Raw genomic sequence first — 22,598 nt, forward strand, 5'->3', positions numbered from 1 at the left:
TCCATTAAAGCACATGCAGTCACATAAGTAATTGTCTGATGAAGCTTCTGAAGCTTCCTATGGATACACATCTGGATATACAGTCAGTCAGTCAGTCAATCAATAGGCTTTATTTCGATAAAATCTTATCTTAAAAAGCAGTACATACAATATAGTAAAAATATATACAAAAAGCCCAGACTTCAGCCTCGTCTACAATCACTGCAAAGCAAAAACTAAGCATGTGGGCAATACAATTATTTATGCCATGCTGAACCCATCGAAGAAGTCACAGTCCCCACCATGCCTTTACTTATATTTGTTGAAAAGCTTGGGTTTTCACATTAAAATATAATTTTATTTTAAAAATTAAAACGAATATATGTCTGGGAAAATTTTTAGGATACCACCTTATTACTGTAAGCAGAGTTCTGTGGGTTCAAAAAGAGTACTGAACTTGACATGGGGCAGGCCTGACAAGTATGCCTGGGCAGTAACCTACAGACCATTATCTCACCCTTGCATGTATGGCTAGGGTTTTTGCTATATAACCTGACTTAAGTTCCAACAACTCAACATAGTGTGTTTAAGAGAACGAGAGGAGTTGCACAAGCAAATCCTTGCCCAAATCTGGTACGTTTCTGTCTAGGCAAAGGAGATAAAAATTGAGCATTTAGAAGGTTACAGAGGTTATACTCATTTCTTCAACGTTGACTGTTGTTCTATTCAGCATATTACTCATTTGGTTTACACTGTCATTGGTAACAAATATCGCTGCCATGGTTTCTTAATTTCTGCTTATGTGTGGTTTATTGGACATCCCCACTGCAGAAGAATTTGTTTGACAGAAATCATTGAATACATCAACACTGCAAAGATAAGCCATACAGTTTACTATCACTGTGCTTACAACAGACAGCACTTCTCAACGTCATACCGTTCAAGCCAAAATCCATCAGAACACAAGACAGAATCACCAACATGCATCTGAAACACAATGCATTTTGCTATAATGGAAGCCAACAGTACTTGCCATCACACAAACACCTGTCCATTCAATGGGCAACAGGCAGGTCCACGGACCAACAAGATGCATAAGGAATTGACAAAGCATTCTGGTGTAAAGCCTTAAACAAGAAAATCATATGTTTTCAGCTCAATGGGTATAACAGACAAATAACAGAGACTATGTACAGTACACAACATGAATACTTAAATAGTCTAAGGTTTGCAGAGGTAATCTAAGGACTATGTGGAAAGCCACTGGACAGTTTGCTACAAGCAAATACAACCAAGGGCAGAATATGCAAATGTCAATGGAACACAACATTTATTGAAACTTAAACCTGTGGAACGCCAACAAATAAATATGCATGATCTAACATTTTATATGGATAGGACACAAAGTTATCATTTTACAAAATGTTCTCCTGCGGATTCAAAATCACCTACTATAACAGTATTATGATCAACAAACAAAAGAATTAATGTTTCATTAAGTAGGTAACAGGAGACTTAGAAAATTCAAACTGCTTCAGGGCAACTTCCATTGTACGATTTGGTAATCCAAACTTACCACATCCTTAGAGTTGGTCTCAACAAAAGGATACTGCTTGCATATAGCGTTTCACAATTCAATTCAATATATTTATTAAGAATTTGGATCTCTAATGAGGTCTACTAAAGAAGTACATAAATAATCATATTATAGACCCAGCAACGATTATAACAGTACTTCAATAAAACCATTTTATCAACATCATTACATTAATTTATACAAGGTTAATCATCAAAAGACAGAAAAGGTTTCCAAAAATCGACTCTGGGGTATTATTTAGACAGCAATAAAGCCCTCCAGTGGAGGAGAGCAAAAGTAATTCCACCATATGGAATTTTAGAGCATGTACAATTAGATTAACATTAAAAAGCAGTTTCATCTAATGGCATATTATTGAATAAAGTGCATCATATAGCATCAAATAACAAATTAAATAAAGTGCATCTTACACTACCAATCGGATAGCAGCAATCGAACATTACCTCGTATACTAGAACAATAAAGGATCAGATCCTGTTAAATATAAGTACAATTTGGAAATAAAGCCTATCATAGCAGCACCATATATTTATATAAAGTGCATCATAAAGCAGCAAAGACATTTCCCTTAGGACTTTTTTGAGCTGGGAAAAAAACCTAGTTAGTGCAAACAGCATAAAATTAACAACAGTCATATATTTATAGTTTTCCGCAAGTGATAAAATAAATACAAAGGTCAAAGAAACATAAGAACATGGAGCGTTAATGGCAGTGTACGAAAACTAATTAGATGTATAGCCAACCATACTCGGGGTCTAATAAATCCATTTAAAATATATTCATAAAAACTCCCTAAAAAAGTTTGGTACATACCATTTCATTTTTTGGACAAAACAAAAATTCTCTAGCAGATAAAACTTTTTTGATGCCATTCTGGATAAACATTGGACGAAGCCGCCTAAATCGAGATGCAGTCAAAGCCGGACATACAAACAAGACATGATCGAGATTCCGAGTATCCTGATTACAAAAGTTGAATTTTTTTCCCACCTTCCCTATTAGGTGACCAATTTATGATTAAATCATTTAATGGTAAGAGGTTCATGCGGCAAAGAGTAATCCATCTGCGAATACCGTGGCTTAAGTTCCACGAGAGATACTTCTGAGGAACTCTCAGGGAAGCATTCTTAACTATTGTTTCTAGTCTAGCCCTCGCTCTGCAAATACTAATATCTATCCGATAGCTAATTAAGCCACTTTAAATGTTTTTAAAAGATTTTAATTCTATGGGAGAGAAGGATAGCACAAAATCCTCTTGCACATTAAAATGTTGCAGTGCCAGGAAAAAATCGTTCCAGAAGGAATATTTATATATTTGTCCGTCAAAAATTTCCTGTTGGATAAAATTCCTCAAAGAAAAAGGTTCACTGTTCTTTAGCTGATAACCCCAACGTATTACCCTAGCTAGACCTTGTGAAAAGCAGCTTACCAGGCCAAATTCTAGCCCAATGGCAGCTATTGGAACCATTGTATTAAAGTTACATAGTTTACGAAAAATTTGGCCTTCGATCTTATCCAAAAAGTTCCATTCACCTACTGGTATAGATTCAATTGCAAATAACACGGTAGGAGGAATTTTAGTTTTAAAAGCAAATGTGAGAAATGTCTTCGACCCATTGTACTATAAAACAGGCGTAAGCCATTTGCACGCGACGTTGCTTTAGAAGAGCTATGTTTAATATGTGAACTAATCCTTGTACTACTTGAAATAACTTTCCACAGATAAAAGGTAAGAATATACAATCTCCAATTTTTCGATTAAAATTACAAGCTTTTCTATTTTTTCTGCGTTTTTAAACCAAGACCTTACTTTTAGAAACATTTATTTTCAAAAATTGTGCAGACTTAAGTTCTGTAACCGTGAAAATGTTTTATTCAAACCAGCGTTTCCCTGCCACACGAAAACATTTTCACAGAACGTTTATGAGCAAGGCCTTCTTATGATCACCTTCACACAACCTTGGATATTCTCTAACAACATGCATAGCCCAGCTGGCGGTAATACTTTCAAGACGCTGATGCTTAATCCCCCTTACTCTAGAGTACTAACCTGCACCTCATTTACTGATCGCAATTGAATAAGAGCGAGATATTACCATGGGAGCTGTTACCTGTTTACAATGACGGGAACAAAACTGACCTTTGGACAATTCAACAATCCTTAGATGGGATTTAACCTTTTGGTAATGACTGAAACGTTCACCAAGAAAATTACACAAAACACTATTTAAAAAGTCGGACAATGTCATGAGAAGTCAAGAAAACAAACAAAAACGCCTCCACATGTCATGGAAAGAAGATTGGTATAGTTCTCATTAAAGAAACTTGCTTAAGTGAGTTTCAGAAACTAAAGTGTGTGTGTGTGTAACAAACTCTCTCTTGCTAGGTTGACAGGAAAAAGAAAAAAAAAAGAAAAAAAAATACACAAAAACTATCGTGATTTGAAAGATTAAAAAGCCACAATAATCTCACAGAAGAAACTAAAAAGAATTTAATATCTGCCCGAGAAAGAACATAAATCCTAAGGAGAGTGCGTCTTGCCCAGAAGATTCAATTCTGTACAAACGATACCAAGTCAGGTGCGCGCCATGAAAGAACTACTAACCATTTTGACCACTATCAAAAATAATGATTTGCAGGCGCACTCAATTTCGGCTTACCTAAACACCGTTACTACAAAATGGACTATTTATTTTTCACAGATGAACCCTCAAAAGGACATCATCTTCCACCCCTGACAGTACAACACTGCGCGTTGTACTATTTCAGGGTGGCACTTTCCCCAAAAAAAGTGAGAAAAGTTATAAAATAAAACCATAAACAATTGAGCTTTCCTTGAAGCAAGCCCGAGAATGCAGGTAACACATCCTGTAGTTGTAAATAAGATAAAGAACAATAAACTAATAGAACAAGTTAAAGCATTTAAACGGCACAGCTAAAGAAGGTGAAGAAATAATTAATATAAAATTAAAATGTAAATGTAATAGGGAAACCGCTGCAGAGGAAATGTTTACGACTTACTCTATGGTAAAGTAACGTGAGAAACAGCAGCACAGTAAATGGACATTCATTACCGAACTACTTGAAAACTAGCCGAACAAAAACAGATGTATTTTTAAATCTAATTAAGGCCGCATGAACTATAAAGATATGACGCTCTGCTTCCCGTTTTGTATCTAATAAAACTCTACACTGCACGTAAACACGACACCTTCGCAGTTTTTTTTTGTTTGGTGGTTTTATGTACACCAAATCAAAGCTATCGACACAACCTTTCTTCTTGACTAGGAGCACCATTGAATCGGCTTAAGTGAAGTCGTTAATACTGGGAAAATACAGCTTGGAGAAAGCTTGCCAGTCAGAAGTGTTGTTACTGCAAGACTAATGTTAAATTGCCTGCAACTTGGCGGTAGACAAATTAGAATAAACAAAAACTATAAGGGTCACTATTAAGAGCGAGCTACAAAAGGGGTGTGGCACTTTTAACAAGTGGAACTACATTCTGTTTTATACAAAAACGTCAACCTTAACCTTAGGAAGCGATAGACTTGCAGAGTATTGCTCGAATAAACAAATGCGTGCAAATGAATGAAAACAGGCATACCTAGGTTAGGAAGAGGACTACCTAGATTGGTCAATGCTAATAAATACTAAACCACCACACTGCAAGGTAGAGTACTGAACAAAACGAAATGGGGGCCCCGGTGTAAGCATAGCGATTGAAAGGAAGGGTCGCTATTTCGGTTGTGTTTACCGAGGGGCAATCAGATTCGACAACTCTTCCAACTGCACACTAAACCGGACGTCTCCTTCTGTTCCCCTCCAGCCATCTCCCGCCATTTTTACATCTGCCAATGTGCAACATCTTTCACTCTTGTGCCCGCGGTTCCCAAGCGTTCGCAGATTGTTAGCGCAAGAACAAGGGGTGACAATAAATGAAGCACATCCCCTTCCCCGAACTAATCGTCGAGGGCGCGACATTTCTGGCCAGTCCCTCTCTATTTTTACACTACGAAGGGCTGTTCGTCAGTGTTAATCGGGTTCTGAAATGTTTCTCTTCAAAATACCACCTTAATCACCGGTATTACAGACTGATACTGTATACACCGCGCCTCCCCAAACTCCAGCACAGCTCACCATCGCCTCCAGCTTATTAACGGTCGACTCCATGTTGAATAGTTTACATTCCTCAGGCAAACCCGTAAAAAAAAAAAAAGACTACCGAACAATGACTGTCCTAATTGGTCAGCTGTCACCAAACCTCGGTCGTTGATTGGGTGTGGTTATCAAAGTTACGCTATCATTGGTTGTCGTGCTGGATACTCAGCAGCAATTGAGTTTATTGCACTAAACACGATTGGCCACAGTCTATCACTGTTTTGCTTTCCTATTGGATCTGAAATGTAACTAGAAGCTCGGCGTGGTGCACTGCAAATACCGCTGTTTATGAACGCACAGAAAACAAAACTAAGACTGCAGGGAAAAGTCACCATTCTACCAGTTCTATTAATTTCGCCTCGATTAACCTTGGAAATCGTCCCTTTGTATTAGTTGGTTTCGAAAGTCGAAGGTAGCCGATTCGCTGCTGTCAAATGTTGACCAATCACGACATGGCTTAGAGCAAGTACGGGGGAAGTGGCGTCGGCGCATCCTATTTGTCAGAAGGTGTAGAGATGGGCTTTTTGAATTCTTAACATGCACGGGAGTGATAGAGGCAAGGAAACCGAGACATTCCTTATGTTTACCCTCGAACACCGGAACTAGTAAGTGTGGAGATGGTGTTGGTCCTTGTGTATCGTGACATATGACAGTGGAATCAGACTTATAACTGTTGTGCGGCTTGCCTTAAACGAGGAGAGCTGTACACGTAGTCAGTGAGTGTGCCTGGTTTAACGGCAACGCCTGCAATGAGTCAGGCATGCTAAGATTTTGCAGAATATGCGAGGAGACCTACTATATGCCATCTTGTGTGTGAGCTGCAGCAGCTAGAGGCTCGCCTATGGGGAGCTGCAGTAATCACAAAGGCATGGTGAGCTATAGCTAGGGTTGTCATTTTCCTCAAAGAAAAATACCGACCATTTGAGAATATTCTGGGTTTCTCAAATGGCCAGGAGATGGGCCAAAAATGACAGTTTATGTAAAAAATGTTGTACACAGCAGATCTGCCTTTATTTTGCTTTAGAAATTACCAGACTTGACCAGAATACCCTGCAGGCCGTGAATGGTAACCTTCACTGCAGCTTGCATATAAGTAAGTAATTGTTTATTTGTACATGATTAATTAAAATCTTTACAAAATATCATAAAACATCTAAATAAGTGTTTTAAAATTCGTAAATACATTGCCTTAAGCTTAAAATGTACTTAAGATCAGTTAAGTAACCCTAAAGAGTTTTTTAGTTATCATCAGGTGCTCTTAAGTCTTTTACGCATTAAATCAAAAAACTTTACGACCTGGCAGTACAGTTTGGTATATTTCGGGTTAAAACACAGTATTACAGCTTGTCTACAAGTCCGTATGCCATACTGCTTAAAGAAAGGGCGTAGTAAGTTATGCCTTAAGTCATTCAATTTAGTGCAAATACAGATCACGTGAACAATGTCCTCCTTGCCAGTTTTGCACAGTCGGCACTGCTCTGAGGAGTTATTCCTCTCCCAAGGTGGCAAATGTGGGAGTATAGGAATTACTCCGAGACGTAATTTCAGAAACCTTTCTTTGATTTTTATTTTCATGCCAGTACTAAGATATGCTTGTGGTTGTACTGGCCCGTAGTCACCCAGCGTTGTCCAACCATGCGCTCTTTTCGCTAGATCGTTCTTGTCTTCAATTACTGAGATAATGCGCGCAGATTTTTTTGCGATTTTTTTTTTTTTTTTTTTTTTTTTTTTGGAAGGACAGGTGGTCTGTTGAAGTTTCCCATAAGTCTTTCAGGCCCAAGGCTTGAAGTGATTCAAATAGATAGTCTCTGGCCAAAGATTTTTGATGTCGAAATAGCTCCCCCCATACGTTGGAACTTAAGGAGCCAGTCTCAGCGGTGCAAATCTTTTGCCAGGTTCCTACATACGCGCACTGCCTTTCTATTGTCTGTTTAATTATACCAAATTCCAGCCGAATCTGAGCAGGAGAAACATATGTGGGAAGATTGAAAATAGCCCTATATGATTTGGCCATAAGTATGTCCAATAGGGCAGCATCCTTCCCATGTAGGGATTCGCTCCCGTATGTGATGGTCGGCTGTAATTTTGCACGTAGTATTTGAAGGAAAGGTTTAAGTGTAAGATCAGGAAGTTTTGCCTTTAGTGATTTGATGGCCAGGTGGATCATAATCGCCTTCCCTCGTAGGAATTCAAGTTGTGGCTTGGACGTGTTTTTTACGTCCAGGATTACTCCCAGGTATTTATAGGTAGTTACCAGATCCATTTTCTCTCAATTCAGGTGCCAACGAATTTCTCTTTTTTTCCTGTAGTTCACAGCCATGGCCTTAGTCTTTTTAAGATTTATTTGAAGGGCGTTTCTTTCAGAAAAAGTATATACAACATTCAAAAGGTGTTGAAGGCCCATTGGGGTTCGACTTATTAACACTAAGTCGTCTGCATATAATAAGTTGGAGAGGATAATTGACCCGAATTTAGGCGCGTGGTTAGAACATTTGTCAAGTTCTCCTGGTAGGTCAGCTAGAAAAAGGTTAAATAAGAGAGGAGCCAGTACCCACCCTTGTTTTAGTCCTCTTGTTGTCTTGATTGGTTTCGAAAGGTGTGTTCCTGTTCCAAGTTTGATTTTAATCCAAGTATTGGAGTGAAGTAGTATTAACACGTCTAAGAGATGTTTCGGTATCCCCCAATGGCTTAGTTTCTGCCAAAGTTTGTTACGATCTATGTGATCGAATGCGGCAGTGTAGTCGATGAACGTAAGATATAAAGGTGATTTGGTCTCTTTGGCCTGTCCCATCAGCAGGGACAGTGCCATGATGTTGGTTGTGGTGCCTTGGCCTCTGCAGAATCCTGTTTGAGTGATCGGGATAATGGATTTTTCAGCTACCCATGTTGTTAACTCTTCCAGAATTATGCCTGCAAAATATTTAGCCTCTACATCTAGTAGTGCAATGAGCCGGTAGTTATTTGGATGCTTCTTGCTACCGTGCTTATAAATCGGGCTAATAACTGACCCCTACCAGGACTCAGGAAGTATCTGGGTGTAAGTTAGACTGTTGAATAAGGATGCCAATGATTTGCTCCAAAATTCCACGTCTTCCTTATACAACATGGGTGGAATACCATTTGGGCCCGGTGCTCCCGCCGATCGCCCTCATTTTATTTGTCGTTTAACGTCAGCTGGAATAATACAATTTTGCGATTGCTCGGCATATATCGAAACTTCTGCCGTTGGTACTAATTTATCGAGCTTAGGTGAGGTCGTAGACCCATTCTCACGCTTTTCCTGGAACCTTGTGGGTGTGCAGCTGGTTTCTTTGCCTTCAAATTCGGGCCACATGGTTACTGCATGAGGTATGCGTGTTACAACACCCTCTGTGATGTCCTCATTGTTAAAATGCAGTGACAGATATTTTGTCCAAACCTCCTCTGGTATGTGGGAGTTTTGACCCGGTGGTCTGGGTTATTTTTTTTTTTAACCATTTGCCAGAACTTCGAACTATTTTTCTGCTTCCCTTCATAATGGAGCTTTGCCCATAGATCTTCATTCTGTTCCTTCCTTTTTTCCCATTTCATCCTTTTCAGGCGTTTTTTTTGCTGTCTGTAGGACTGTTCGCAAACTGCAATTTGTTTGATCCTTTCGTAACAGCCTTAGTGTTTGATTTATTAGCCGTTTTTGAGTCTTCATTTCCAGGGTTACTGGATTTTTATTAGGGACTCTCTTCCCCTGGCGTAACGCGTTTGGCTTGTTATTTATCAGCTTCTCGCTAATTTTTGTAATGAAGCTTTGCCAGTTTTTCAAGGCTTTACATGAGAAATTGGCTGCTTGAGTAAAAAGGTTTTTTGCTGTTGTACTTACTGACCCAATGTTATCAATGTTACATCGTAACCGCCGTAGGTTTGACGTGACTTCCAAGCAGGGGCCTTTGTATAATTCTTTTTCCAATTTTGCGGTGACTTTTATTGTGGTTTCTAAGGGTAGATGGTCGCTGAGGTCACTCATCCCTATTCTGAACATTTTGGTCCAGCTGAACATGTTTAAAGATATAAACATGTAATCAAGATGAGAGGTTTGTTTATTAGAGTGGAAGGTTGCAATTGGTGGGTCGTCTTCGTCATAACGCCCATTTAAGGCCCTTAGGTTGAGATGTTCCAAATTTTGGAGCAAATTTTTTGAGTGCTTAGTTAGTTTGCTGTTTTTTACCGAGCCTTGTGTGGGTACGCCCCATGCCACATTCAAATCTCGAATAAGGTCATCGTCTTGGTCCTCGCTGATGAGAAGCATGTTAAAATCCCCCGCCATGATGATTAAGTCGGAGTCCTGTTCTTCCCTTATCTTCTCCAAGGCTGCTCCCAAATCTTTTGCGGCCTTTTGCTTTTGTTTTGGATGTAAGTATACATTAATTTTGATTACTTCTTGAGGCAGGTTCCGTAACCAAAGTGAGATCTTTACCACCTGTATTGCACTCGGGGGAGATATGTGGGAGTCTATTTCTTTAATTTCGCCTATGGTTTGTATAGATGCAAGAAGCATCAGTCCACCTGATCTCCGCCCAAAGGTGGAATTTTTATTAGCCGGGATACAACATGATGCAAACCCCAGCAGATCAAATGCTTTTTCTTCCCATGTTTCTTGAAGCAATAAGAGATCGAATCTGTTCAGATATTGAATAAATTCCGGTCATTGCTTTTACTGGCTAAGCCATTGATGTTCCATGAGCAGATGCTGATATCCCTCTTCTTATTTAAGGGATTAGCTAGTTCTTGCCCTTTTGTCAAGTTGCGCCAGTCGTTGTACTAATTGTGCGTTGGATTGACTTCAAATCACAGCCCGCAGAGCCACACAGCTCCACGCAGCAGCGCATACCTGATTCGTGGGTTCAGGGGTAGAGCACCTCTCACCTCCCTGCACTGTCGCTGACAGTCCGCCACGCCGCCTCCAGCTCGATCGAGGCCGCCTTCGAGGAGGACTACAGCCCCCAGCGTCCACTCAGCGACCCGCCCACATCCGGCGGAAAGCGCGCCCGGAGGCGCTACATCAACAGACGCTCCCCCCGCGTCGCGGGACGCGCGCGGGCGTCGCCGGGCTAAGCCCGGGCAAAGGGCGGGCCCTCTGTGGCCCTCAGAGGACCGAGTGAGGCCGGGCCGGGCCCCGTTATTTGCTCCGCACATCCTACAACTGGGATATACAGTAAGACTTTGTTTCCCCAGTTAGTTATGTCCCGTCTGAAGCTGTAAGTTATATCGTGTCTGTTTGTTTGACCAAACCTGATTGATATTGTTCATTCTGACTATGTCTAAATCGAGGCCTGTTAAACCAGTCCCAAATATTGAAGTAAGGACAATGGACAATTATCTTGTTAAGGTTGTCAGTAAGATCAACAAAGATAGGAGACTATCACTAACAAGGGTTAGCCCAGATTCTTCACCTACAAGGGCATGTACCCAGACTATCTCGTCGCCTAATTGCTGTTCGGTAACGGATATTAATGCTGAAACAAATAATGAGATAGTAGAGGCCCAACGGGAGACTGTTCCTGACTTCATATTAAGTCCAGGTGCGACATCCCCCTTAAGGCTTACACCAATTCAGTCTCCATTACGGAGAAGGGTACGCGAATGTAGGAAGGCACCCGTTAGAAGAGTAGTGACTCGGAAGACTAAAAAGGCAGGCACATCACCCACTAGTAGAGAAGATGCCCCTGAGCCAATAAATAATGTCGAGGGTAACATCCCGCACCCTTCCCAGATTATTTTCTTGACAACCATTTTTGAGTCTAAACTACAGGCATTGATTACTCCACTGGTAGAAAAATTAGATTTTGTGGCCCAAAAGGTCACTAGTTTGGAAGGTACTTTACATTCTTATATCACACAGTCTCAAAACGGGTCAAGATCACAACCTCGCCTATCGGGGGTGATGGGCTCTAGCATAGGGGGCCCTGGGGGTCCGGAGGCACGCACATTGGATGGCTTAAAGGTAAACGGCAATGACACCGGGGCGAATGCAAAGGCTCCTTTAGTCTTTAATTCATTGACTACCCTACCCACGTTAATGCCATCACCGGGTATTGTAAATGCACAGGCAACAGTACAAACACAACACGTCCAAAATAACAAGCATAATAATGCAGCAGGGACTGAATTAGTTGGGAAAAATAGACCGAGGAGGAATGAATGTGTAAATCTCCCACCGGAATGTGTGCCATATACTCTTGTACTAACCAACGTTCCGGAGATTGATAGCTGTCTGTCTGACTCAAGGCCAGAAACCTATGTTGCCCTAAGAAACAAAACGTTGGCCTGGTTGAACAGGAATTGTGGTTTTCCGTGTGCCCTTGCAGAAGATATATTATTTACTCGTAGAGCTAGCTGGATTGGCAACGGTAGGAAGAATATAAGGGGGGACTGTATTATTATACATTTTAAATATCCCCAACACGTGGCAACAGTCCTCCTTAGGGCAGCCGTTTTGCCAACCCTGGAAAATTCGGTACGTGTTAGACCTCTGGGTTTCTTTTATAATCATTTGGACAATATTCAACACTATCTGCCTGTACAGCAAAGGTATTCTGGTCATGGGAGGGGGCCAGTTGGTTCTGTTACAAATGTGAATAGACCTTCCTATCAAACCAGTGGGGACTTACAGGCTCAGCAGTTACCAAACAGTCAGTTGGGTAATACTTTATCTCTCTATAATCGTTTTTCTGTTTTATCATCACTGGAGGAAAATGACTGACTGTCTGAAGCATCAGTGAAGTCCACACAGCCATCAGAATCATCCCTTAAAATTGCCACATGGAACATCGCCGGCATAAAAAATAAAAGTGGGATTGTCGAATGGCTAACATCATTAAAATCATTTGACATCATTGCCCTACAAGAGACCTGGGACAATACGAACAGTTTCGCCTTGGATGGCTATTCCCATTTTTTTATTCTAGCAATTAGCAGTGTGGCAGGGAGGTCTAAGGGGGGTCTGTTGAGCTTATTCAAACTGGATTTGAAAGGGACCTTATCACAGTGTATGTCGGGCTCTGAAAATTGCTTGATTGTTGAATTACTAACCATAGATAAGGCTAAGATTTTATTTGTAAATTTTTATAATGCACATGCTAAGGAGTGTACCAGCCAAAATCTGGAAGTACTGGACAACTTCTTGTCGGTCTATAGTGCTAATGTAAATTCTTTCGAATTAATATTATTAGGGGACTTTAACATACATCCATGTACCCGCCCCTGTATTAGTCAAGAGGATGAAGGCCCCCCCCTCTCCTCACCTGTTCATTTGGAACATACCAGGTCTGGGGAGCTTTTGGAAATCTTTTTGGCTAGATGGAACTTATATGAATCAGGTTGTGGGAAGGGAACACATAGAGCCCCTACTTTTAAGGCAAAGGATACGGCTACTATAATTGATTATATTTTTGTGTCTCCTTTTTTGTTGAATAATGTGTTAAATTATTATACAGAGGTCTCAGTTTTTAGTGATCATAATCCCGTTGTACTTGCAGTGATGCAAACAGATCTAATCTCACTAAATAGAGTTAAAGACAGAGGGGGTGTAAACCTCAAGGCAAAAGACCAGAATCGTCGGCTGAAATGGACAAAAATTGTGCCGGACATCTTCTTACGAGATGTGTTGTCCAAGGTAGAAGAGGAAGTAACAATATGTTTAGAGAGTAGCACACAACCGATAGAGATTTTAATGGCTTTCGAAAACATCTGTAAGGAATTGAACCATGGTCTTCAGAATAAATCGAGTCAGAAGCCCTTGATGGGAAAAAGATGGTTTGACAAGGAATGCATGAAAGCGCATGGAGTCCTATTAAAAGCACTTAAGGCGACCCCTATAATTCGTGCTGACATAATCAGAGCAAGGACTGTGTATAAAAAACCATCTTAGAAAGAAAGAGGGTCCTGAAAGATAACGCGCTGGCCCAACTCCTTGATCCAGAAATTCTAAAAAACAGTAGTTTATTCTGGAAAATAATAAACCAGCCACTTTTCTCTGAGGATACCAACAGCCCCTTGGAGGCAAATATCCCAGATGAAGACTGGATCAAATATTTTAGTCAGATATGTTCAGAAACCATTAGTGTTGCTGCTAAGGATGGGACTCCGGAAACTGACGTAGGGGCCCCCTCCACTGTTGACACTGCTGTCTCCTTTGATGTAGTAGACGTTGAAAGGGCGATAGACTTAACTCTAAAAAATAAAGCCCCGGGCCCTGACGGGGTGCCTGGGGATGTTTATAAAAGTGAGCCGAAATTTTGGGCAAAAATTTTATGTAATGTTTTTAATGCTCTTCCTAACGCAAGAATCCCAGATTCCTGGAAAAAATCTATTATTATTCCTGTCTTTAAAAAGGGTAACAGGCAAGATCCTTCTTGTTACAGACCTATTTCTCTGATTGATACCTCGGTGAAAATATTGGGACGAGTTATTTTAACAAAATTGAATGAGTGGCTTACAGAAAAAGGGGTTCTGTCAAATGTTCAGTATGGTTTTAGACCAAAAAGAAGTACAATAGACCAAGGGCTCAATTTGCACTTACTAGTTGAAAAATATACAAGGGCTAAAGAGGGCTCTATGTACCTGGCGTTCATGGACCTCTCGTCAGCGTTTGACCTGGTAAATCGCTCTAAATTGTGGGAAATTTTGCTAGACATTGGACTAGATAGGGCCCTTGTCAATCTATTAGTAGACCTACATACGGATTTAACAGCCTCGATTAGAGTAACTTCAGAAGGGCGCTGCACGAGCCACTTTAAGTCGGAAAGGGGCGTGCGGCAGGGGTGCATTCTGGCTCCGCTACTATTCACCATTTATATAAACGCCCTGGACCCTATTCTCAAAGATGCAACCCTAGACATCCCACGCGTAGGAGAACTTGGTATTCCAGTTCTCTTATACGCCGATGATGCCGTCTTGCTCTCACGCACTGGGGTCGGTCTACAAAGATTATTGGACGCATTTGAGAATTTTATGGGATCATTGGACTTAAAGATTAATGCTAAAAAGTCTCAAATCATGATAATGGGAAAGAGTAAAAATAGCAAGATCTCAAAGACATTTATTTGTGGGAAGCAAGAGCTGTGTAAAGTAGCTACTTTTCCTTATCTGGGGATCACATTTGATGAAAGAGGCACTTGGGGCCCCCAGATAAAAAATAGAAACATTGCCCTAGCTAGATCATCTTCAGCCCTTCAGGGATTTGGTAAAAAACTAGGAGCTAGGCCAATAGCATCGCTACTAAAAATCTATAAGGCAAAATGTCTCGCTGTTGCCACATATGGGAGTGCGATATGGGGCAATTGCAACACTGAGAGTATACAGATTACTGAAAATAAATTTTTGAGATCGGTACTCTCCGTACCGCAGTCCTCTCCCACATATATTGTCCATACAGAACTTGGAATAGGTTACATCACAGATCTGATTAGAGTAGCTCCGGTGGTGGCCTGGTTAAAAACCTGGCTGAATCAAGAAATTCCCCTTAACCACATTATTTTAAAAGACTGTTTGCAGTTGGATAGAGCTATAAATATACCGTGGCTAGCTTACATTAAAAATTGTTTTGTTAAGTTAGGGAGATTGGAACTTTTTTCTTCTCCGGAACGGATTACTGCCAAAGATATTGGTCTTATTAAGGGGATGATGGGCGAGTTATTAAGCTCAGAAAGGGAAAGAGTTGAATTGGAGAAACCCTCGGTTCGGAGTAGCATTATTTTGAGTACTCACATAGGTACCGAACCCTATCTAACCACAGTAAACCTACCTTTTCACCGGTTCCTTTTAACCCGTTTCAGGTTTAACATGATCCACCTAATACTTGGACATTTTCCAACCTGGTGTATCCCAGAAAACGCATGTCCGTGTAAATGTGATAATTTTTCGATACAGGACACTACGCATTTTCTGATGTTCTGTGACCATTACACAGCTCCAAGAAAGAAATATTTGTTTCCCATTTTAAGGGAGGCAGGGTTTATTCAAGTTAAGCCTGCAATCCTGTTTTTACAGCTTTTACAGACCCCCAGGATTATGTATTATGTAGCTAGTTTCCTGGTGGGGGCTGTTAGTGTCAAGAATTCCTGTCATGCGAGGGGAGGAAAACGGTAACCAGCGAAAACGGACTACATCTCCCAGGATGCTTAGCGGTTGAGAGGTTATGTAAACAGGAGAGCTGTTACATAACTCAAGGAAAACACGCCCTTATGTAAACAGGAGAGCTGTTACATAACTCAAGGAAAACACGCCCTTATGTAAACAGGAGAGCTGTTACATAACTCAAGGAAAACACGCCCTATAAAGGGAGGAACCGGGAGGTACAACGCTGTCGGATATTGTGTTTACACCGACGTACCTGCTTAGTGAAGAGCAGTGTTCCGGAGTGGTGCTCCAGTAAGGCAAGAGCGGAGGTAGGTCGAGTCGTTACTCACTGGGCCGTGTCTTGCCCCATCGTCACCTGTGAAGGACCCGGAAGCTCTACCGGATAACCATTGAGCTTCGCTTTTCGACTCGGCTGAGTCAAAGCGCAGTGGCGCTTTTGCTGGTTGGAGTCGTAACTCCCAGCCCGACCAGAGATACAGGGACTGCCAGCTGTAACGCACACCAGGAGGTGTTTGCCGCGTTACAGACTCGGAAGTCCACAGGATCGATCGAGCGGCTGCTCTCGGTTCAGTCTTCTTTGCTTGTGATTGGGGTATCGGTGACGCATCACCAGGAGGTGACTCCGCGTCCCGGTGCAGTCTGAGGAAGAGGTTGAGCGGCTGCTCCCTTCAGGTAGAGACCCCGGCTGGGTGTTTCCCTGACTCCTCGATTCTCCCCAACACTCTTCGTGCCCCTCACAGCCTACCGATTGGCATTGTCGGCCATTTCATTTCTGCCCTCTGTTGGCATACGCCGGGATCGGCGTATATGCAGAGGACGGTTAGGACCATCCGTGCTGTGGGCTGGTAACGTACTTAGCCTGGAGGATTCCAGTGACTATAACCTTTGTTTATTCCTTGTATTATTTTTGCCTTCATTAAAATAACTAAACCTTCACAAGTGGTTGCGTTCTCATTATCGTGTCTGTTAAACGATCCTGAGACGTTCAGGGCGTTACAAAATATCCGACCGTAATAACACTAACTGTCTCCCGGTCGATAACAGACATGGCAACACTTGATGATGTGCTGGCTGCTTTAGCGACCGTGCAAATTGAATTGGCTGCCTCCAGGCAAGAAACAGCCGATGTAAAAGCCAGACTGGATGCTATCCAATTGGACCCGCTCACGCCCAGCACCTCCCTCACGAACCAGACCCCTGCGGTAGTAGTGGAAATGCCGGTAGCCGTCCCCTTGGCAACACCAGAGAGGTACAGTGGGGATCCTAACACAGTGCAGGTATTCCTCACACAAGTGGCGCTACATTTATCGTGCAAACCAAGGGCGTTCCCCACGAGTCAGGCTCGTGTGGCTTTCCTTATATCCTATTTGGCCGGAAACGCGGCACAATGGGCCGTACCTCTGGTGAGCAGGGACGACCCCATCTTATGTGATTGGGGTGCTTTTCGCGAGGAATTCCTGAAGGTCTTCGACAGAAGGGCTGACTCGTACACGGCGGACCGTGAAATGCTTGAGTTGAGACAGGGATCCAACGACCTGGTGCAGTATCTCAACGCGTTCCGAAGGCTGGTTGCGGAAACCAAGTGGCCTGTTGCTAAACAGACGGCGCTCTTCCATCACGGGCTGTGCGATGAGCTCAAGGACGCCGTGGCTCATATTGACCCACAACCCAAGACATGTGAGGGCCTTATCAACCTGGTATTACGGCTGGAACATAGGCTAAGTGAAAGAAAGGGGGATCATGGGAGAAAAGGAAAATCCCTTCCATCCTATGTGACAGTGGGAAGTCCTGAAACTTCCACCGCATCCAAGGGAGAACCCATGGACATCGGCGCAATATGAGCGAGCCTCACAGCCACGGAGAAAGAGTCACGCCGTAAACAAGGATTGTGCCTATATTGTGGCAAAAAAGGCCACTACGTACGTGAATGCCCTGCCAAACCGAAGACGTCACGTTATCGGGCCAACCGGTCGGTAATAGCCGTGGTGTACGTACCGGCGGAAAACTAGAGGACTCCCAGACCAAAGAAGGGGCATCTCGGAGTCACTCATCCATCCCTTCACTTTCCAACTCGGTCACTAAGGGACAACGACACCTGTTTCTCACGGTGCACGTGGGAGTGCATGACCAGTGGATACCCGTTGTGGCCATGGTGGATTCAGGGGCCACTGGCATGTTTATGGACCACAACGAGGCATGCAGGCTAGGGCTAGTGCTTCTTCCCAAAGCTGTACCCGAAGACGTCTATGCTGTAGACGGAAGGCGATTGGTGACGGGGCCCATCGGGCAGCACACGGGGGTCCTTCCGATGAGATGTGGGAGGAACCATTTGGAACAAATCGATTTTAACATCATCCGAGCGCCCCAATATGGCGTCATATTGGGATTGCCGTGGCTACAGAAACACAACCCCTCTGTGGATTGGCCAACACATCGCATCGAACTGACGTCACCTTATTGCATCCTGCATTGTGGAATAAGAACGGAATCCCTTGACGCAGATGAGAGCGGGAGTCAGACGGTGGCTACAGCGGCAGAAAAAGATGTGGCTCTCCCCCAGGCTTATCACAGTTTTGAGGATGTATTTGATGAGGTGAAGGCGGAAGTGCTACCACCACATAGACAGTTTGACTGCCAGATCGACCTGGTGCCAGGGGCCAGCGTTCCCAGCGGCAGGCTGTATGCCCTGACGGAGCCTGAAAACGTGCATCTCCGGGGGTACCTGGATAAACTCCTCAAGCTAGGATTCATCCGCCCGTCCAAGTCTCCGGCCGCCTCGCCACTCTTCTTCATCCCGAAGGCTAATGGGGAGCTGAGAGCCTGTGTGGACTTTAGGGCATTGAATGCGATAACCGTAAAGAATCGGTACCCCTTGCCTCTCATCAGTGTACTTCTGGAACAGGTCAAGAAAGCTCGTATCTACACCAAGTTGGATTTGAAAGGGGCATACCATCTGGTGCGCATGAGGGACGGAGACGAGTGGAAGACCGCCTTTAAGACCAGGTTCGGCCTTTTTGAGTACCTCGTCATGCCGTTCGGTCTGTGCAACGCCCCGGCAGCCTTTCAGTACTTTTTGAATGAGGTATTCAGAGAGGAGTTGGATATCTACGTGGTCGTATATATCGACGACATCCTCATCTATTCGTCCAGTGTGGAGGAGCACGTACACCACGTCAAAGCTGTGCTCCAAAAGCTGAGGGAAAACATGCTGTTTTGTAAACTCAGCAAGTGTGACTTCCACGTCACATCCGTGGAATTCCTCGGAGTGATGCTGAGTCCAGAGGGACAGGAGATGGCAGAACGAAAGATCAAGGCGGTGAAAGAATGGCCGGTGCCCCAAAGCGTAAAGGACGTCCAAAGTTTCATTGGCTTCGCCAACTTTTACAGGCGGTTTATAGATGGATTTTCAGGATTGGTGGCCCCAATCACACAGCTACTGAGGAAGTCCAAGGAGTTTGTCTGGTCCCCTGAAGCGAACAAAGCCTTTGAGGCCCTGAAAAGCGCCTTTGGTAAGGCGCCGGTGTTGGCTCACCCCGATCCGGATCTCCCCTACGTGGTGGAAGCGGACGCATCGGATGTGGCGCTGGGGGCTATCTTGTCCCAACGCAACCACGACACAGGGGTGCTTCATCCCGTTGCGTACATGTCCCGCAAACTCAACGACGCCGAACGCAACTACCATATTGCGGAGAAGGAGCTTCTCGCAATCAAGGACGCCTTCACCGAATGGAGGCATTGGTTGATGGGGGCAAGACATGTGGTATCGGTGTACACGGACCATCGGAACCTACAGTTCATGACGGCCACAAGACACCTTTCTCCCAGACAGCTGCGGTGGATGATCTTCTTTGCGGGGTTCAACTTCCGCATCACATATCGGCCGGGGACGGAAAACCGGAAGGCGGACGCCCTGTCCCGTCAATCTGCAGTTAAGGAACCATTGCCTGCGACCGAGCATTCCATCATTTCCCCGAGGATGGTATTGGGGGTTATCCAACCGGATACTTTCCTGAGGGGAATAAAGAGAGGGATCAGGTCATTCGCATGGCGGAGGTGGCTCCTCAGTCACAGAGAATGGCAGCTGAAGGACGGGATACCCCTGAAGGGCAGGTGCCTATTGATACCCACGCCTAGGCTAAGGAAACAAGCATTCATCTGGTGCCATGACTCTCCATGCGCAGGTCATTTGGGCGTTGAAAAAACGGTGGCTAGCATGGGACGGCATTTCTGGTGGCCAACCATGAGAGTGGATGTCAGGAGGTGGGGACAGGAGTGTCCTACGTGTGCTACCATGAAGGCCGACCATGGCCGAACCCAAGGGCTCTTACATCCACTTCCGACCCCGGATAGACCATGGGATAGCATATCACTGGACTTCGTGGTGGGCCTACCGGTAGACCAGGGGATGACGGCAATACTGGTGGTGGTGGATTACTTGACGAAAATGGGGCACTTCATCCCCTGCAAGAGAGTCCCTACGGCCGGGGAATTGGCGTCACTACTCCTAAAGAATGTGGTACGACTGCATGGATTACCTGGGGTGATCGTGTCGGACCGGGGGTCGCAGTTTACTGCGCAATTCTGGAAGACTTGGTGCACTGCGCTGCATGTTAAGACCGCCCTGTCCACCAGCTACCACCCTCAAACGGACGGCCAAACCGAGCGCCTGAACCAAACGCTCAAACAGTATCAGCGATGTTTTGTGGACCAGGGCAGGGAAGAATGGGTCGACTTGCTATGGGTTGCAGAGATAGCCTATAACAACGCCACTCACAGCTCCACACAGTCATCTCCGTTCTATAGCAACTATGGCCAACATCCCAGGTTCTTGCCATTTCTACATCCGTTCAGAGAGGACAGGATTCCCGCCACAGCGGACAGGGTGGCACACATAAAAGACACGTTGATGCGCTCAAGGGCTGTCCTAATAGAGGCCAAGAGAAGATACAAGGCTGCGGCAGACAGGAAGAGAAGGCCCGGGCCACTGTATCGCACTGGAGACTACGTCTGGATATCCACAAGAAACATGAGGTTACGAAAGAACAGTGTGTTCCATCCCAAGTACATGGGCCCCTATCGAATTACCAAGTGTATGGGTCCCGTGAACGTGAAGGTGTGCTTGCCCCAGTCATTGCGGATACACCCTGTCTTTCATGTATCATTGCTCAAACCAGCACCCTCCAAGCCGTCTGGGACACCTAGGCCGGTATGCGTGGAGTCGGAGGTGGAGTATGAAGTGTCGGGCATACGGGCGTCCAAATGGAGCAGGGGGAAGCTGTGGTACCTGGTTGCGTGGAAAGGCTATGGCCCGGAGGAGCAGTCATGGGAACCGGCTGAAGGGGTTCATGCTCCGCGCTTGGTCTCCTTGTTCCATCGGCGTTTTCCTGCCAGCGCTGGACCCGTGGGGAGCCGCTGAGAGGGAGGATGTACTGTCAAGAATTCCTGTCATGCGAGGGGAGGAAAACGGTAACCAGCGAAAACGGACTACATCTCCCAGGATGCTTAGCGGTTGAGAGGTTATGTAAACAGGAGAGCTGTTACATAACTCAAGGAAAACACGCCCTTATGTAAACAGGAGAGCTGTTACATAACTCAAGGAAAACACGCCCTTACGTAAACAGGAGAGCTGTTACATAACTCAAGGAAAACACGCCCTATAAAGGGAGGAGCCGGGAGGTACAACGCTGTCGGATATTGTGTTTACACCGACGTACCTGCTTAGGGAAGAGCAGTGTTCCGGAGTGGTGCTCCAGTAAGGCAAGAGCGGAGGTAGGTCGAGTCGTTACTCACTGGGCCGTGTCTTGCCCCATCGTCACCTGTGAAGGACCCGGAAGCTCTACCGGATAACCATTGAGCTTCGCTTTTCGACTCGGCTGAGTCAAAGCGCAGTGGCGCTTTTGCTGGTTGGAGTCGTAACTCCCAGCCCGACCAGAGATACAGGGACTGCCAGCTGTAACGCACACCAGGAGGTGTTTGCCGCGTTACAGACTCGGAAGTCCACAGGATCGATCGAGCGGCTGCTCTCGGTTCAGTCTTCTTTGCTTGTGATTGGGGTATCGGTGACGCATCACCAGGAGGTGACTCCGCGTCCCGGTGCAGTCTGAGGAAGAGGTTGAGCGGCTGCTCCCTTCAGGTAGAGACCCCGGCTGTGTGTTTCCCTGACTCCTCGATTCTCCCCAACACTCTTCGTGCCCCTCACAGCCTACCGATTGGCATTGTCGGCCATTTCATTTCTGCCCTCTGTTGGCATACGCCGGGATCGGCGTATATGCAGAGGACGGTTAGGACCATCCGTGCTGTGGGCTGGTAACGTACTTAGCCTGGAGGATTCCAGTGACTATAACCTTTGTTTATTCCTTGTATTATTTTTGCCTTCATTGAAATAACTAAACCTTCACAAGTGGTTGCGTTCTCATTATCGTGTCTGTTAAACGATCCTGAGACGTTCAGGGCGTTACAGTTAGGATCAAGAAAAGCAAGTTACCCAATGATCAGACAAATATCAATTTATAATGGTGTTATTACTAATATTGTTAGCAGGATCTCGCTTCTTTGGGGATTGTTGTATATAAACGTATTTTTTTAGGTGAATGTAAATAGATGGTTTTATTTGACTGACCTCTTTTTTAACATTTTTAATGATTGAGTTGTCTTAATGAAATAATGTTTTTTTTTAATGAATTTGTATTGTATTGTTCCTATGTCTTTTCATGATATTTATTTATCGAAATAAAAGTACTTTGACTGACTGACT

At 44.2% G+C, this 22,598-nt stretch overlaps 2 protein-coding genes across 8 annotated transcripts in view; one reads left to right on the forward strand and one right to left on the reverse strand.

Annotated features, from left to right (window-relative positions):
• Positions 1-5,828, reverse strand: part of SKA2 (spindle and kinetochore associated complex subunit 2) — a 71,791-nt gene extending 65,963 nt beyond the window's left edge. For 2 of the 4 annotated variants that reach the window (XR_014980027.1, XM_085649383.1), the window contains exon 1: positions 5,714-5,828. Coding sequence is in view for 2 of the 4 variants with exons in the window: in XM_085649383.1 (XP_085505509.1) it covers positions 5,714-5,746 (33 nt within the window). In the remaining 2 variants the exon portion in view is untranslated. Of the gene's footprint in view, positions 1-1,012; positions 1,102-5,713 lie in introns of those variants that run through there. The other 2 variants (XR_014980026.1, XM_085649382.1) reach the window with 2 other exon arrangements.
• A 377-nt stretch (positions 5,829-6,205) lies between these two features.
• PRR11 (proline rich 11) overlaps positions 6,206-22,598 on the forward strand; it is a 242,455-nt gene continuing 226,062 nt past the window's right edge. For all 4 annotated transcript variants that reach the window (XM_085649391.1, XM_085649394.1, XM_085649387.1 and 1 more), the window contains exon 1: positions 6,206-6,339. The gene's annotated coding sequence lies outside the window, so the exon portion shown is untranslated. The remainder of the gene's footprint in view (positions 6,340-22,598) is intronic.

Source organism: Triturus cristatus, chromosome 3_2 (genome assembly GCF_964204655.1).
Source record: "Triturus cristatus chromosome 3_2, aTriCri1.1, whole genome shotgun sequence".
NCBI lineage: Eukaryota > Metazoa > Chordata > Amphibia > Caudata > Salamandridae > Triturus > Triturus cristatus.